The sequence below is a fragment of the Chaetodon auriga genome, chromosome 1 (assembly GCF_051107435.1).
Source record: "Chaetodon auriga isolate fChaAug3 chromosome 1, fChaAug3.hap1, whole genome shotgun sequence".
NCBI classification, from domain to species: domain Eukaryota; kingdom Metazoa; phylum Chordata; class Actinopteri; order Chaetodontiformes; family Chaetodontidae; genus Chaetodon; species Chaetodon auriga.
Window position 1 is genome coordinate 15087458 of NC_135074.1, and position 17543 is coordinate 15105000.

At 44.5% G+C, this 17543-nt stretch overlaps 1 protein-coding gene across 1 annotated transcript; it reads left to right on the forward strand.

Annotated features, from left to right (window-relative positions):
• The first annotated feature begins 1382 nt into the window (after positions 1–1382).
• Positions 1383–9957, forward strand: dldh (dihydrolipoamide dehydrogenase). The gene is made up of 12 exons (XM_076737448.1): positions 1383–1468; positions 1627–1932; positions 2676–2736; positions 3844–4101; positions 5588–5648; positions 5814–5944; positions 6050–6219; positions 6314–6530; positions 6648–6821; positions 6929–7658; positions 7849–8104; positions 8216–9957. Exons 1-12 carry the CDS (start codon positions 1415–1417, stop codon positions 8219–8221), a joined length of 2424 nt encoding a protein of 807 aa, XP_076593563.1. The 5' UTR covers positions 1383–1414; the 3' UTR covers positions 8222–9957.
• The last annotated feature ends 7586 nt before the right edge of the window (positions 9958–17543 follow it).

Consider the following 17543-nt stretch of genomic DNA (forward strand, 5'->3'; position numbering starts at 1 on the left):
CGTCTTTACGCACCAGGTTTAGATTGTCCTTCTGAGAATATTTCACCGACAGGCACATAAAGTTGGTCTTTATCCATTTCAAGTTGTTCAAAACATAATTTAGGACTATTAATACAGTCAGTTATACTGAATTTGGAAAGTAAATACCGCAAAAATGGGGTATGCGGTGAATTGCACATTTATGCGCGTAACTACATTCTTGGTTTTAAAGTGGTATTAAATTATATTACATGCTATTTTCTAAAGGAAACAGCACGAATCGATGATTATTACGTAAGATGACGAAACATAATTATATGACGAGTGCGCATATGGAGACGGACTTGGAGGTGCATGGTGTAGGACATAAAACCAAGAAATAAAGATAAGGTAATGGGAACAGATCGACTTGTTTTGGGGGGTGTGAACATGCGAAGTCCACGGCAGGGGCAACACCATAGGAATGCGGCGGAGCAGATGGTCGTTGTAACACAGTTGGGACGGCTGGCTGCCGGCTGGCCATGCAGGGAACAGGCCAGCCAAGGCTTAGCGGAACCCCAGATATGAGGAACCACCGTCCGAGTGGCTGCTGCGCGTATAAATCACTTGATGCTGCGATGTGGAGGTTTTCGTGCAGAAGTTAAAGAATTTGTCGGAATGTAAATGCCCCCCGTGTGTTTTGCTGCCGAGGAGGAAAGCATCAGGGGAAGCAAGGGGTTGTTGCACATTTAACAGCTCACTAGCCATTTGGTCTGTCCCTTTGAGAGAAAGAGAGGAGGGGGGTGGGGTGGGGTGGGGGGGTTTACAAAAGTTGTGCGCACCCCCCCTCCTCCTCCCCTCTCCTCTTTCTTTGTGATGGCCCCGGGGCGGACTTGTGGTGGTGGTGGAGGGAGGGGAAGAAGAGGAGCAGAGGGGCTCATTTGCATCTTATTACCCTTCGCCTGCTGGCCCAGTATAAAACCCTGTGCAGGGCTGGAGACCCATCAGACATACGCACTGTTACACCGAGAGAGGCAGAGAGAGACGGAGGCTAGGATCAGCATATCATTATCAGTCAAGTGGCAAAATAAACAAGGCCACAGAGAGCTGCCTCTATCTCCTACAACCATTGATTGGAATTAACTCTCTTAACATTTCCATCGGGGATTTCATTCACGCTTCTCCAAGGGGATCCTTCTGCTGAGGATTACTTTGCTCTGTAAAACTTTTTTTTTTTTCCTTTCTGTCAAAAACTCGTGCCTCGCATGGGGAAATAGAGGGGCAGAAGACAGACACACCACAGGAAAAGTTTCTCTTTCACGGTCCCTCCTGCGCGTCAAGAGTTCACCTTGACTGTGACATAACGGAAAGCTTTTAAAACTTTCTCCATGATTGTTTGAGCCGGGCGACACGGACCTGTGGAGCTTTCACTGCTTGCTGAAGGGCTGTCAACACAATGGGACGCCTGTGTCTGCTCCTGGTTGTCACTCTCTCCCTACTCACCTGCCAGGTAGGTTTTACGCACACGTTGTGTGTGTTTGCATGCTTTTTGTGGCTGTAAAAAAAAAAAAAGGTTTTAAAGTGAGTATGAAGTGTGCTCATATCTCCAAACACATGAAGCAACCGGTCTCAAACACGCTGGGCTGATTGTGTGTATTTGTGTTGAAGGTTTTGTGCTCCGGAGTGTTTGAGCTGAAGCTGCAGGAGTTCCTCAACAAGAAAGGGGTGACGGGGAACGCCAACTGCTGCCCTGGAGGCTCTGCTCATCCGCAGGGTCAGAACCAGCAGTGCGAGTGCAAGACTTTCTTTCGGGTTTGCCTGAAGCACTACCAGGCCAACGTCTCCCCCGAGCCTCCCTGCACGTACGGCGGTGCTGTGACTCCCGTCCTCGGCTCCAACTCCTTCCAGGTGCCGGAGACCAACGCGGACAGCTTCACTAACCCTATCCGCTTCCCCTTCGGCTTCACATGGCCAGTGAGTGTTTATAAGCATCCTATGAAGGATATTATTTGTTCTGCTATACCCGTAAGAACATCACTGCAACGTTTCGTGCAAAACTACTATAGGATTTTAATGTTCTGTGCCTTTAATTTCTAGTTTTGATGTAATATTTGTGTCTTGCGCTCTACATTGTGATAAGTGACACATTTTTAAGGAATAATGAAATCCTGTGAAGTTATTTTAGCCGTATTCCACTGGGACATATTAGCTTTGAAGAGTGCAAAACGCAACAGATGCTCCCAAACCCAACACTTGTGAGGGTCTTTGTCAGCAGTGTGTGAGAGGGGCTATTGTAGTATTTCTGTGCTCTTTGGTAGGATAAAACGGGGAGGGGAGGAGGGCGTGTGTGTGTGTGTGTGTGTGTGTGTGTGTGTGTGTGTGTGTGTGTGTGTGTGTGTGTGTGGAGGGGGCCTGTTTTCACCAAACGCTCCTCTCCTCCGACCAGGCGTGGTGGGAAATTTAACATCCTCTGAGTTGGCACATCATTGGCAGCGCAGCGTGAAATTCCGCCTCGTTTGGTTTTACGGCGGTGTCAGAGTGTGATAGTAGCAGGGGTGTGAAAAGGGAGCAGGTAGTAGCCCTTATTAGGCCCCTAATCAACAGGGGAATTAGGCTGTGAAGTTTATTGGGAGGCCGTTTAATGGCCCTCTGCTGCTCTGCAGAGGGAGGGAGGCCTCCAGGCCGAGCAGCTGTTGACTCTCTCTGTCTCTCCTCAGGGGACGTTTTCACTGATCATTGAAGCTCTGCACACTGACTCCCTGGACGACCTGACAACAGGTGGGTGGCAGCCACAGAAGGCAGCAGTGTAACTCAAAGACAGGCCAGAAGGCTAATAGTGGCCTTATTTTCTCTCAGCAGCATGGTTTTCACATAGTGCTCAGTCATTTGTGCTAAACAGAGAAACGCAGAGTTTGATGAGTGTTCCAGCTTCTCCCCCTTTAGAGCAGCATGCTGACACTCCAGTCAGGAGCAAATTATATACACTTATTTCCTACATACAGAGCTTCCTTCCCAAATACATTTTTTGATTTGTGTGGTCTTCTATATTTAAACTGAAATGCCAATGTTGCCTTAAAATGCTGAAAATTAAAGCAGCCTGTCATTTACTGGCCATAAAGGATGTGTACATTTGATGATAAATAATTTGATTTACAGACATTTTGCAGTGGTCACACTGCTCGAAAAAATTCTGTACAGCTGAAGTTTATTTAACATCACATAGAGAGAAGACCACCCACAATTTCTGTAGGTGCCAGTTGAGATTTGCACCTGTAGTCGGATGTTTGCTGTTGTTATCTTTATGTCTTGCTCTTATCAGTGTGCTAATGATGACTAACTGACCACAACATGAGTTTGTGCGTGTGTGTGTGTGTGTGTGTGTGTGTGTGTGTGTGTGTGTGTGTGTGTCTGTTAGTGGCAATGGTAGAGATATATACTCTATAGTCTATTTCTGCAAGGAAGATGCACAATTCACACCTTGAAAGTTTTTATTCATGCAGCAGTATCCAGCACTTAACTCTCTTGCAGCCATATTAAAGTCTCTTATTTCTGGGACTAAACCACCTCCCCAAAACAAAATTGTAGGTCAAAGATACTTCTATATGTGTGACTGTCTTTCTGTAGAAGTCTGAACAAATATACCCTTATTATAAAATGAATACAATTGTGAATTTCTCTTGGGGATGAATAAAGTATCTATCTATGCATCTATCTATCTACAATGTCTAAAATCTAATTGACAAATAAGATAAAACGAATAATTTATGGCAATGACAGGGTGTCACCCCGTCTCATCCACTGTCATAACATGACTCCTGAAAGGACATCATGCTGTTAGCATTCAACCATAACACAAACAATAATAACATTAAATGATTTCTGCAGACAACCCAGAACGTCTGATCAGCAGGATCACAACTCAACGTCACCTCACTGTGGGAGAAGAGTGGTCCAAGGACATGCAGACAGCCAGCAGAACTGAGCTGCGTTACTCATACCGCTTCCTTTGTGACGAGCACTACTACGGCGAGGGCTGCTCCGTCTTCTGCCGGCCCCGAGATGATGCCTTTGGGCACTTCACCTGTGGCGAGCGTGGAGAGATCATATGCAACTCTGGCTGGAAGGGACAGTACTGCACTGAACGTAAGTGGGTTTGCTTAATAATCCACACCTATCATTCAGGCTGCATGAAGCAACACAACGACATGCCCAACAGGTTCAGAGAAAACAGCATTTCCTTTTAGTAGTAATGCACTGGTTAATATTTAAATCCACTGGCAGCTGCGTGTGGGATAGATAAGGTGAAGGAGCAGCACAGTCATTTGTAGTAGGTGCTGATGTTTACATAGAGTGTCTGATCCCACAATACTGCCTCAATGTATGAGCAACAATAGTGCACCTTTACATTAGATTGGCTAAGAGAAGAGTCATTCCCAGCTCAAAAACATATTATTTAATGAGCTATAAACTGTCACGAATGAGGCAAATAGTTTCAGAAAAGTTTATAAATTACTTTTTAAAGTGAATCGCTTGCCTGTCTTAATTGTTTAGGGACTGTTTTCCACCTCCTAATGCGGGGCCCGTGTGCAACAGGCGTCAGTTAGTTATCCCATAGCACCAGAGGCCTCCATTCTAATGAGCCGCAGTGGCTCCTCAGTAATTCACACGCCGCGTGCCTTCTATTAGACCACTGGGGCCTCCTCGCCTCAAACCTCCTCCCCGATTGGCCAAGTGGGGGTCCTGTATTGTTGCGGCTCGAGCTGGTGATTGGCCGAGCGGGGTTGTGCATTGTTGTGGAGGGGGCAGCTGCTCGGTGAGAGGAGACAATGGAGCAGCTGTCTGGTGGTTAGCTCCACACAGACCAGCTGGCCCTGGGGGGAGGAGGAGGGGAGTGAGGAGAGAAGGGAGGAGCGGAGGAGGGAAAAGCAGAACGTAGGAGAGAAGAGAGGAAGAAGAGAGGAGGAGAAGAGAATGGGGATAGGTTGGAGGAGGAAGGGAGGAGAGGAGGATCAAAAGTAGGAGGGGAGAGGGGGGAGAGGAGGAGAGGGGCTAAGGGTGAGAAAAGGGACTTCTGACCCACAGTCAAGGGGAGAAAGGAGGCTTTGTGTGGGATGCTTTTGTGTTGGAGAGCAACCATGTTAAAGGAGAGGGCTTGTTGGCTGGTTCCCCGGTTTGGTGACCAAAGCTGCCGAAGCTCCCCGTAGTCTGTTAGAGCTGAAAGGTAACTTTTTCTGCAACTTTTACAGCATTGAGGTATTTCAGCCAGTGGTCAGGGACGACCTGATGACCCCTGATTACCCTCGAGATTTTATCATTTTCCACTTTGGCAGCTACATTTAGTCCAGAGTGTCTTTAACCACCAAACATGAGCCACAGCCCTCTTTCTTTACTGGCCTCTATGACAGAAAGGTAAAACTAGACATGGAGAATGAAAGAGACTGTAGACAGACAGGCGGGCAGACAGGTAAACAAATTGGAAAAACAGGCTGGCCAGCAGACAGGCTGAAAGACAGGCAAACATATAAGAAGGTCGAGGCACCACCAGAATGAGAGACTGATGGAGGGCAAACATGTTTCCAACACTGGATTTCCCATGACTGACCTGTCACTGTTTGTTTCCTCCCTGCAGCAATCTGTCTTCCTGGCTGTGATGAAGAACATGGCTTCTGTGATAAACCTGGAGAGTGCAAGTAAGTTACAAAAAAGAAACAATGAAAATTCATTTTTCACATGCGGGAGGTGCTTGGATGAATCATAAATAGAAAATGTTACATCGTTATACAGCAAAATGTTTTCTGATGGTTGCTTTCTCTGTTTTTGCCATGAACAGTATTTAATGAATGTTGTTTTCCCAGGTGTCGCGTGGGCTTCAGTGGGCGTTACTGTGATGACTGTATCCGTTATCCAGGCTGCCTCCATGGCACCTGCCAACAGCCCTGGCAATGTAACTGCCAGGAGGGCTGGGGTGGGCTCTTCTGCAACCAGGGTGAGTTTACTGAGAGATTTAATACTTTGTTGGTTCACTCAGCCGTCCTTGCCTCACTTCTAATCTGTATTGTTTCTAAATGTTGCTTCTTGTGGATGTTTCCAGATCTGAACTACTGCACACACCATAAGCCCTGTCTCAATGGTGCCACCTGTACCAACACTGGTCAGGGCAGCTACACTTGCACGTGTCTGCCTGGATACACTGGCGCCAGCTGTGAGATCCAAGTCAACGAATGTTCTGGAAACCCCTGTCGCAATGGAGGCAGCTGCACTGTAAGTATCAGTCAAGACAACTGACAGATAGCAACCAGAAAATTTGTGACAGCAAGCCCATGTGTAATCGCTGTTTGCATTATTTCCAATATAGGACAACGATAACGGCTATAAGTGCACCTGCCCACCTGGTTTCTATGGCAGCAACTGTGAGTTAAGTGCCAACACCTGTGCGGATGGGCCTTGCTTCAATGGCGGGCGTTGTGCCGACAACCCAGAAGGTGGCTACTTATGTCAGTGCCCGATGGGATACGCTGGCTTCAACTGTGAGAAGAAAATTGACCACTGCTCCTCCAACCCCTGTTTAAATGGTATGTTATCCTCTGTGCTTTTAAGTTCATCTACACCTACAATTAAAGCTAGACCTAGAATTAAAATATCTGGAGACTAATCCTCTGTCTTTGTCTCAATCCCTCTTCCTCCTGCAGGTGCAGAATGTGTGGATCTGGTGAACTCCTACAATTGTCAGTGTGCTGAGGGATTTTCAGGTCCTAACTGTGAGGACAGCAGCACTGTCTCTGGATACTGTCTGTCCTTCCCCTGTGAGAATGGTGGGACGTGTCAGGAGAAAATGAATGGCTACATCTGTACTTGCCCTCCAGGTACGCATGACAGCACTCAGATGTGTTTTTTGTTAGCATTATTTGTTTTTTTATGTAGTTTTGTATTAGGTCTATTCTGGACTCTTAAACTCTGCTTCTCTCCACAGGATATACTGGTGAAAACTGCAGCTCCCCGATCTCCCGCTGCCATCACAACCCCTGCCACAATGGAGCCACCTGCCATGAGCGTGATGGTCGCTATGTTTGTGCCTGCGTGCTTGGCTACGGCGGTCACAACTGCCAGTTCCTCTTACCAAAGGTGCCCAGAGTTCAGCCGGTCGTAGATGGACCGGATCGACGATATTCTTCCCCAGATCGAGATGAGGTTGTAGACGAGGAGGATGATGACAGCGGATTCCCCTGGACAGCCGTGTGTGCCGGAGTCTTCCTCGTTCTTGTGATCCTGATCGGCTGCTCAGTGCTGGTGGTCTACATTCGGGTCAAACTACAGGAGCGGCACAGTCACCACGGTGACAGTGTCCACAGTGACAGCCACGAGACCATGAACAACCTGACAACCACCAACAATTGTCTCCGCAGTGACAAGGAGCTGGGCACGATGATGGCAACGTCAATTAAAAACACTAACAAGAAGGCAGATTACCATTCAGACCTCGCTGGGTCACTGGGTGGTCTGAGTGGAATCAGTGGGCTCAACGGATCGGAGAAGAACGGCTTTAAGACTCGCTACCCCAGTGTGGAGTACAACCTGGTCCATGAGCTCCGGCCTGAGGAGCTGTCGCTGTGCAAAGAAGAGGGACATGATGAGCCAGACGTTAAATGTGAGATACTGGATGAGTCTGACTCAGAGGAAGGCTACAGGAAGAGACAAAACAGGTACGAAGCTGCTGAAATATATAGTGACAGACACGGATACACTGCTTGGATATTTAGATATTGCATTTCTTTTAAGTCAACTAAGGAAAAATGTGGATAAAAATGCACACTTATCAGCCTAAATGCAATGAAAGTAAGTGTATATTGAAAGGCAGCATTTCTGAATGTGCTTGTGTTCTTTGTCCCACAGTGATGCATCGGAAAAGAAACAAGTAGACGAGTCACCAAGCTGCAGCGAAGCAAAATATCAGTCATCCTGCGATTTGAACTGTCACTCAGCAAGTGATCTTAAATACCAGTCAACCAGTGACATCAAATACCAGTCAACCACTGATGTTGAATACCACGGTCCCAGTGACAGCAGGTACCAGTGTACCACCGACACCAAATACCAGTCCGTCTACGTCATGTCGGACCAAAAAGATGAATGTGTCATCGCTACAGAGGTGAGTGCACACATAGAGGATTATCTGCCTGGCAGTTATAGAGAGAATAAATGTAATGCCCCCCAATGCATTTATAAAAACACACTAAACCCTGGTCTTCCTCTTTTACAGGTATGATACCAGTCCAAACAGACCAGTTTCCTCTGGTGGATGGTCCACACACACCAGCCCTGAGCAGTAGAGCTCAGCTTGTCTCCAGGAGGTTTTACTCCTGCTGTTTGCTGCTGTTCCCTGGGATTTACCGGAGGACTTTGAGCCAAGGTGCTACTGAGCCAGAGGAGTCAGTATCGACTTGGCAAGGACTTAGTACTACAGTAGTACTACGGGTGATTTTAGACCTTCAATGGATGTAGGTCTAATGCTGACTCAGTGCTATGGATGAAGTACCAGAAGACAGCATTAGCACTAGTACAAACTTTGTACAGAAACAGTGCTGAATGAGTACTCGTGCAGTCAAATGGTGATTGCTGGAGAACTGGTGAACGGCTCATTTGACGCCTGTTACAGTAGTGGAAGATTTACTGCTCACACAAGGATGAACTATTCTCTCCTGATAAACTGTGGAGTATTGACTTGGATGTTGACCGATGATATTGTAGTACCATCGAGTACTGATTGAATGAACAGTGTAGTACCTTTGGAGTACTGAGAACTTTTGAAGTACTGTTGTAGTACTGTTACGTGCTGTGGTTTTACAATGCAGTGTAAAAGCTGTCGTGAATATTGGACAGTTCCTGTTCTGTTCAGTGCTGCAGAGCAAAAGATGAAGTACTAGCAACAGTAGAGGTCTTTGACTCTCATTAGTACTGTCAGCTGCTCTTACAGTCAAGTTACTGTTAAGAATTAATTCTGAAAAATTCAATTAAGCCTTTCCTGGCAAAACCAAACGGAATGAACAGCAGTTGTACATCCTTAACTCTGCAGCACTGACAGAGACAGAGTTGGCTGAGCTGGCTCTCAGCAGAAAATAGAGAACTGAAGACTCCAGTAGTGACTGCAGATTGATCCAACATGGATCCTGTTGGGCCATACTGGCCCCCTGACCCCTGAAGGTTGTGATACACAGGGCAATGTTTTGGGCAGGGCTACTTCGGAAACACAACAATCATCATAAGGGAGTGAACAAAGAAAGAGACAGTGAAACACAGCAGACAAAACATAAGAGAAATGTAGATAGCCAGTCACATAATTTTTCCTGGATTACTTGTTTGAATTGATTGCGACTCAATATTGCCACAGTTACTTGCGCAAAACACAATTTGTTGACCAAATAGCCTAAAAAAGTTGCTTAGTACAAAATCATCCCAACCTCTGATGATGCTGTTGTGTTTCCAAGTAAGCTAAGCTATAAATGACGGCCAAGACCTCATTGCACTATGGAGGCGTGTGTGTGTGTGTGTGCGTGTGCGTGCGTGTGTGCATGTGTGCGTGCATGCCTGTGTGTGGTGTCAAATGTATGCACTGCCCACTCCCACTCCCTTTACTCCCATTCTTCCACTATTAGCCAATTGAAGGACACCATCACCCTGCCTGCCGTTGGTTAGGATCGTTTGTTTTTATTTTATTTGTTATCTAAAGAAAGATGTATTCTTTTAATTTAATTATGTAATTATTTGTGTTCCATACTGTCGTGATTCATTTTGTTAAACCTGTTATAATTTAAGTTGGATTGTTTTTATTTGGCAGATAATGTATGTATGTAAGTATGTATGTATGCATGTATGTGTTAGGCACTTGAGACCCCTGTGACTGTGTTGTATTTAAGAGAGAAGTCGTATGTACAGAGACTGTCATTTTTATTACTGGAAAACAGCGCAATATTTTTCCAAAATAAAAGAGGAATGAAATATAGCAGAACTGCTGTTGAGTAATTTTATACATAGATGTAGAGTTATTAGAACAAATAAGCAACTTCCTGCTCTGTGTTGTGACACTGGCAGTGGCTTCACCTAACAGTAAAGGGCAGTGTGTTGTATATTTAGTGTGCACAACTAATAATTTAGCTTAATTAAGTGGATGACAAACAGAGCTTTGCATCATCACAAAAGATGGAATAACATAACATTACCAAACATCTGCACTCAGGTACAGCCATTTTTACATTTGTAGTTCCCTTAAAGGGCAATCTAACAAATTCAAGCTGAGGGATTTATTGTCACTAAGTGATAGTGTGTTCACATTATATGTGTGTGACTGTGTGTGTGAGTGTGTGTGTTCGTCTGACGCAGCAGAAGACTGTCTCCTTGTGGAACCACTAAATGAGACAAAGACACACCCCATAATCATAGACCGCTTAGCTAGCCTCCTCTGAGGCCAGAGCCATCTCTTTGTGTGTGAGTATGTGTGTGTGTGTGTGTGTGTGTGTGTGTGTGAGAGAGAGAGAGAGAGAGAGAGAGAGAGAGAGAGAGAGAGAGAGAGAGCGTAATTTTATGTGTGTATCAGAGAGAGAGGGAGAGAGAGTGTGTGTTAGTCTGCGTCTTGATGTGTTTTTGAATGAATGTTTTTCTTTGAGCTGCTGTACATGAGTATCAGCGCGTATGCGTGTGTGTGTGAGAGAGAGTGAGAGAGAGAGTGAGAGAGAGAGAGTGTGTTTGTGTGTGTGTGTGTGATCTTGTTTTAAGCAGAGGGGTATTTATAGGCAGAGAGAAACCACCAGTCTGGATTTAGTCCCGGTTGCCCCTGCCTGACTACTCTGTGAGTATGTGCGTGTGGGTGCGTGTGTTCATTTGTGTGTATGTCATTTAGCGACCACTGGGAGTGTAGAAGTAGTCATCAAAGAAACTCATCTGGTTCGCAGTCTCATAGAAACACACGCAACCAAGATGATGAAATTGGATGACAGACGAACAGACGTTCACTACAATTACAAACTGTATTAAGTGTCGACATGGGACGCATTTGCACACACACACAGATACTCAGACAAGCATAAACACAGGCCATGGCGTTGATGAGTAGAGTTGGAGACATATAATGAGGGAAAAAAGAAAAGAAAGTCTAGTTAAGTTCATTGATTCTTTCATATATTGAGTCACACAATATATATTAGTCAAGTTTCCCCCATATCCCAACTCTACAGAGCAGCATGCTGGAGCAGAGACCTGCCCAGTTGCTGCAGACACAGGGACAGTTGCCCGTCCAAAGACTGCGACTGTGACTGCTCAAAAAGTATTTGCTTGTATTACACATGCGGCAGGCAGTTGTTAGCACATACCATGCTAAGCTTTTTAACTTAACTTTTTTTCAGTGCCACAATAGCTTTTCGCTGAGTTGGAAAATCACAGGAGACAGGCTTAAAGCTGGTCCTTTGTTGGTGTTAGGCTGTCCTCCGGCCCCGAACAGTCGCACACACTCACATCCTCCCTCTCTGCATCTCTCTGGTGTCAATAGTCAGACAAAGCCCCGGTCACTGGCTGCCATATGCTGCTCTGCTGCACATAAAGAGCAGCACTCTTTGAACTTCTGAGGGGGAAATCGAAACTTCTTCATGGTAATATATATAGAAATGTTTATTAGAGCAGTCACATTCCCACGTGGACCTGTTTTTCCTTTTCATATGTTCTTGAACAGCCAGTTTCCATCTCCTTCTTTCTTGAACATCCTACTTAAGGATATCTAAGTTATACCATCATTTATATTGCTTTAGATTTAGATTTAGAACCTCCAAACAGCCATAGGTGATGCTGAATGCGAACACAACCAAAAAAAACACACACAAATGTGAAAATCTCAAAGTATTCATATCAGTCGGATAATATATTGTCTCTTTTAGTCTCCCCCTCTTTCTCTCCTCACACACTCTCACACACACTTTTTATTCTGACAGGGAGTAGGCAGGACCGTAGCTAATCCACAGAACAGGCTGTTTAAGTGTGTCTCTGCTATAATCTGATTAATCTGTCCATTCATACGCTTCTCTCCTCTCCTCTCCTCTCACAGATCTGTTTGAATGTATATGTGTGTGTGTCAGTGTGTTTATGCGTGTAAGCACGCATGTCAATGTTCATTGGTTCGTGTGTGTGTGTGTGTGTGAGAGAGAGAGAGAGAGAGAGAGAGAGAGAGAGAGAGAGATTGCTGGGAAGACGGCAACAAGGGGGCAAAGAAAAGAGCTCACACTCGGCCACTGACCCTTCTTTTGTCCACACACTGGTCACCTGTCGCACACACACACATACACACACACACATACACACACGCACACAGGACTTTGCAGAGAGCCGTTGAAACTCATGGTCTATAGGGGTTATTCTGTGCGTCCTTGGTTTAAGTTGATCCCCATCTCTCTCTGCTGTTTCCTGTCAGCTCTCAACTGAAGGCAGAAAATGTCTACATATGAGGGCCGTCGTGATGCTTGGAATTAAAAGTTTGGCATGATGACTGATGACCACCACCAATTTTTTTTTTTTTTTTTTTTTGGGGGGGGGGGGGGGGGGGGGGGGGGGGGGCAGTGGTGTATGTGTAGTGTACTGACAAAAATCAGGTCCTCTGCTGTTTCTTGCCCTGCACCACTGAAGTGTGTTGCTGAGGCAGTCGAAGAGGATGTTCAGCTGATCCTGAAGCATGGGTCCCAAAGTGGTGGAGGGGTGTTAATAAGAAGATGAGTCACGGCGAGAGGGGCTGGGGTCTTGGTGAGGATCATGCCACAGAGAGTGGCCCCTATGAGGCATGGGGTTTTGCAGGGCAGGCAACTCCTTCTGCTGCCATTTGAACTTGTGGGTATGGTGGGAGGGGCTCAGTGGGGTGATATGAGGCAGCTTAGAGAGTGGCCAAAGGGTTTGCATTGTGTATGTTCAAATTGTCTGCTGCAGCTTAATTTTTACTGGTGGCTGAATTACCTGATTCACAACATCTTAAAATTGGTTAAGTATATAACAACCTACCCTGCTAATAGAATAGGGAAAGTTCCCCTCCAGCCATCTTGTCGTGCTAATGAGGATGTTAAACACTACTGCAGCAAAGTCTTATTCCATTGTTGTTTATTAAGGAATTAAGTATACATTATTCTGCATTTACATCTATAGTAAAGACAATCATGCAGGTTATAATGTTCTATACCTTCTCCAAGCAAACCTTAGGATGTAAGCCTCACAGATTTCTTGAATTAGTATTTGATTAACCATGGTATAAAACAGGTAATTACGGATTATTACCCACTAAAGATGCATTTGTTTAGTTGGTATTTGTCTCAGTTTATATGCAACAAGCTGCGCTCTGCCTGCATTTTTCTTAAATTTTATCTCGACACTCTAACATATGATGGGAAACTGAATGCTTCTGTTTCTGACTGACTGACGTGTAGCATTTGCATTATTTAAGATTCCAATTTAAATGCCACCTCACCACTGAATACAAAGCGTAAATGCATAAAAGTCTTTTCTACAAGTGAATTCAATTGTCAAAACATGAAGCACATTTCCAGCCTTTTCACATCTGCATGTCATCACCTTTCAGCTGATCTTTGAGTCCCAGTCACAGCAAACGTAACAATATCATAAGAGTGACTCAATGACTTTCCACCTCTCTCCACTCTGTCTTTTATTAGCATTTCAATTTGTCACTGGGACAAATCCCCACACACGGGGCATCAGTGACTCGTGATTTTTTGGGGCTAAATCTTGTGGGAAAACAGAGATTTCTCTCTCAGCCATCCTCCATTGTTGACTTTGAACAAACGAAGTGACCACAGCGGCCCGAGTCACACAATGACAGACAGCTTATTCAGCTACTTCATCTGTTGCGGCTCCCCAGGGACCAGGCTCTGATCTTTTCCCAGAGCTCCATCTCTCTCTTTCTCGTACTCTTTCTCCCCCTCTTTCTTCCTTTTTCCATGATTGTCTCTCTCCTCTGTTCATATCTGCCCAACATGACTCTATTAAATCTCTTTTTCCTTCTCTCGCATTAGCGGTCATATATTCTTCTTTTAGATTATAGTTTTGGGTGTGTAGCTGGGAGTCAAAGCGAAGCAGAGCACATGTCTCAGTTCTCTTTGATTGGATGTTACAGCATTGTTTTTGTTTTTTATTTTGTTTATTGTTGTTTCTCCCCGGGGGTTAACGCTGTTGTAAAGACAGTCATTCCTTCAGAGACACCAGCTTCCATCAGGGCCTTCTGGTCATTACTGGTGCATCGTGGGAACAGCTTGTGGAGGACAATGATTGGCTAGAACAATGAAGCTGGGGGTGCAACACAAGTGACACGCCCACTGCATGATGGGAAAGAGCAGCGGAGGAAGCAGATGTTGCTACAGAGGACACACAGGAGGGGAGAGAGAGAGAGAAAGACAGCAGATGTCTCTCTCTCTCTCTCTCTCTCTGAGGAGCTGGTTGTCTTCAGCTCTTTAAAGCAGGTAAGAAGAGACAAGCACCTTTACCTGCTTCTGACAAAGTGCTGCTACCGAGCCCAGCAGGATGGTCAGACCTTTGCACTTCTTTATTGTGGTCAGGTCTCTCTGTGCTTAACATTTTCCTCAAAGTTTCTCCTTAACCCCCTAAACAACTGACTTCCCGATTAAATGCCCCTGCGTGTAAATAAATATGATAAGCACACGTGATGACAACATCACAAACAGAAAGTTGACGAACTAAAAAAGAAAGGCTGATTAAATGAGATCACGATGAATGATGATGCTTCCATGAAGGGTACAAGAGCTCACTCAGTGTTGTGATAAGTATGAAAATGATGGGAATCATATGCTATGGCCTTTACCAGGACTAGATGTCAAATCAGCTGAACTCCTCCTTTGAAGCGCTGTGTCATCATCAAAGGTTAGGGTTAGCATAATGCTGAGGGGCATTAAAGCTATTCTGGGGACTCATGGTGGCCCAACACCTTAAGATGACACTTTATGTTGGTTTTTCTTGTAATTCAGTATCCATCTACACATATTCTGAATCAGCGTAGTCCAACATTTGACTGAAGATGTATGAACCTTTCAATGAGGAAAGCATTCAGACTCAAGGAAGCAGATTTTTGTGAACTGTTGAACCATCAAATAGAAACACACAAATGTACTTATACATGATTTTAGGAAAATTCTCCTGTAGTTTTAGACATCTATACTTGGTATCTTTAAAACTGTTATTTTCAACATCCCCATTCTGTGTGTTGGAACAACATTTGATCAAAAAACATGAGTTTGTGATTTGGAAGCTGCAAAACTTTAGAGGTCAGTAGCTTTGCATTTCATGGACTTTTTCACGCTGTGCAACCTTTACACACAAAGTGTATTTAACGGATATTTTGTGGATACGATGAGATTATCAGCTCAGGTACCAAAACATAAATCTAATATAAGATTGGTGGCTAAAGCACAAATGTTGTTGCTCTGTTTGGGCGCCTGCAGAACAGTTGGATGGCACATCAGCACCCCAGCCATGATAAAGAAAAGCCTTCACATCGCTCTGCTGATAAACCACAGGAAAGTGTATTGACATGCAGCCTTGATTGTCTCACACCTTTTTCTCTCCTGCACCTGTTGGTTGGACAGTTGAAGTGTTGGCTGTCTGGCGGCATTTATCTTTTTTTTCACAAGATACAGCAGAGAAGGCTTGGAAAGACTGCAGTGAGATATTGTGATCACATGACTTAAAAGTCAAGTGTTCACATTAATTTGAACGTCATTGTTGACACAACAAATGAGGAAACCCATGCAGTCTTGGTACAACAGAGGGATTTATCCAAAATCAAGCCTTTTTTATTTTTTATTTTTATGTCTTCTTGGTCAGACTACAACAGCTCTGTATCTTCCTGCCTCAGTCAAAGCTCAGTGTCTCATCTTGAGTTCATGCACAATATGATTAAAAACACCACATCTCACATCTCCACTTTCACCTTGTTTCCTCTGCTTGCAATAAAAAATTGTCAGATGTCATGCCTTACTTCATAGCAGTTTTTTCATCCCATCATCAGTTGTCTTTGGAGGGTGCTCCCTGCTTTTACACCACCTTTTACACTTCCTGTAACTCACTCCATCTACGTACTATTATTATATTACATTCAGAACAACTTTTTACTCTCAGACATGGAGGTCATTTGGTTTCTTCACAGTTTACTGCTTTGTCTTTGGCTCACATTTACACAAGGTAGTCAGTTCATGGGAATACACTGTTGTCTTCAATGTGGCCATTCATGGTGGCTAGACAAATTAGATAACAAATTCACACAATAGTACTTGCCAATTCATCCCATGAAGGGAAAAAAAAAAGAGAACAGCTGATGGGAACAAGTGTCCTTGTGTTCAGCGATGGTGCCACAGGGGAACAGTCATCACTTAAAGTAAAAAGCAATTGAGACATCACTATAGGTTGCTTGATTTGATAGACAAAAATTTGCGTTGCCAGGTCTGATCCGCTGAGACGAGAGGTGTGGTCGAGATCTACTAAAGTGTGCGCTGGGATGTTTCTGTGATTAGGCACTGTGTCTGTGTGTGTATGGTCTTTGTTTTCATCTGTGTGGTGTGTATGTGTGGGAATGGTCCCTGGTCTGACTTGTTGATTAATGGCTAGTGTGTGTATGCGTGAAAACGCTCCGGGTCCTCTTTCCATGCTAATGAGTAGCAGCAGATGGGAGAGAGGAGGCTGGACCAACAATGAACAAACACACCAGCAGCCGCACAACTTAAAAAGACCGAACAGACCCTCCTGTAGGGTGTTTATATTCACACAGAGATACTAAAAGATGGAGCATGTAAACACTGAATAAAGTCAACTCTCTCCTGATATGATCATGGAATGTTGGGATATGTTGACAGCAAGCAGGACACTACAGCATATGACGCACTTCACCATTAGCTTATATGGACCATAAATGAGTTGCAGGCAATGACCCACAAACCTGGAAAACACACACAGTTGTCTCTAACAACATATTTACAGCCTTTTGATATTTAATAAATGTCCACATGATAAAATGGGTTCATTTCAATTTGCACTTTTAGAAAATGCTCACACTATGTTTCTCCAGCAAAGTTTGGTGTTCAATATTGTGTATGATTTACTGTAACCTAGCAGAACATTCAAATACAATTTGTCTTGCTGAGTCCTTCCCTTCTCCCCAAAGATGACAGTGAGGCCGACTAATACTGTAATTCCACACAGGAGACAGTTTCCTGTCTGCCCCTGTGCGAAACTAAAGAGCAGCTGTCGGATATGAAGTACCAAAGTATAAATCTAGCACACATACTGTATGTGTGTCTATGTGTGTGTCAATGGATGTAGGGGTTGGGAGGAAAGGGAGAAGAAGGGAAGGGGGAATACACTGTGGAGAATACCTGTGAAAGACGCTGAGAAAGAAGATAATAAAAAGAAGCAGAGAGATGAGGGAATAAGATGGAGGGATAAAGAGGAGCACGGTGTGAGGAAGTGTGTGTATTAAGTGTGTGTAACCATTTAGGTGTTATATGTTATTGTGTGGTTGTACTAGTGTCAAGTGTAGATTATAT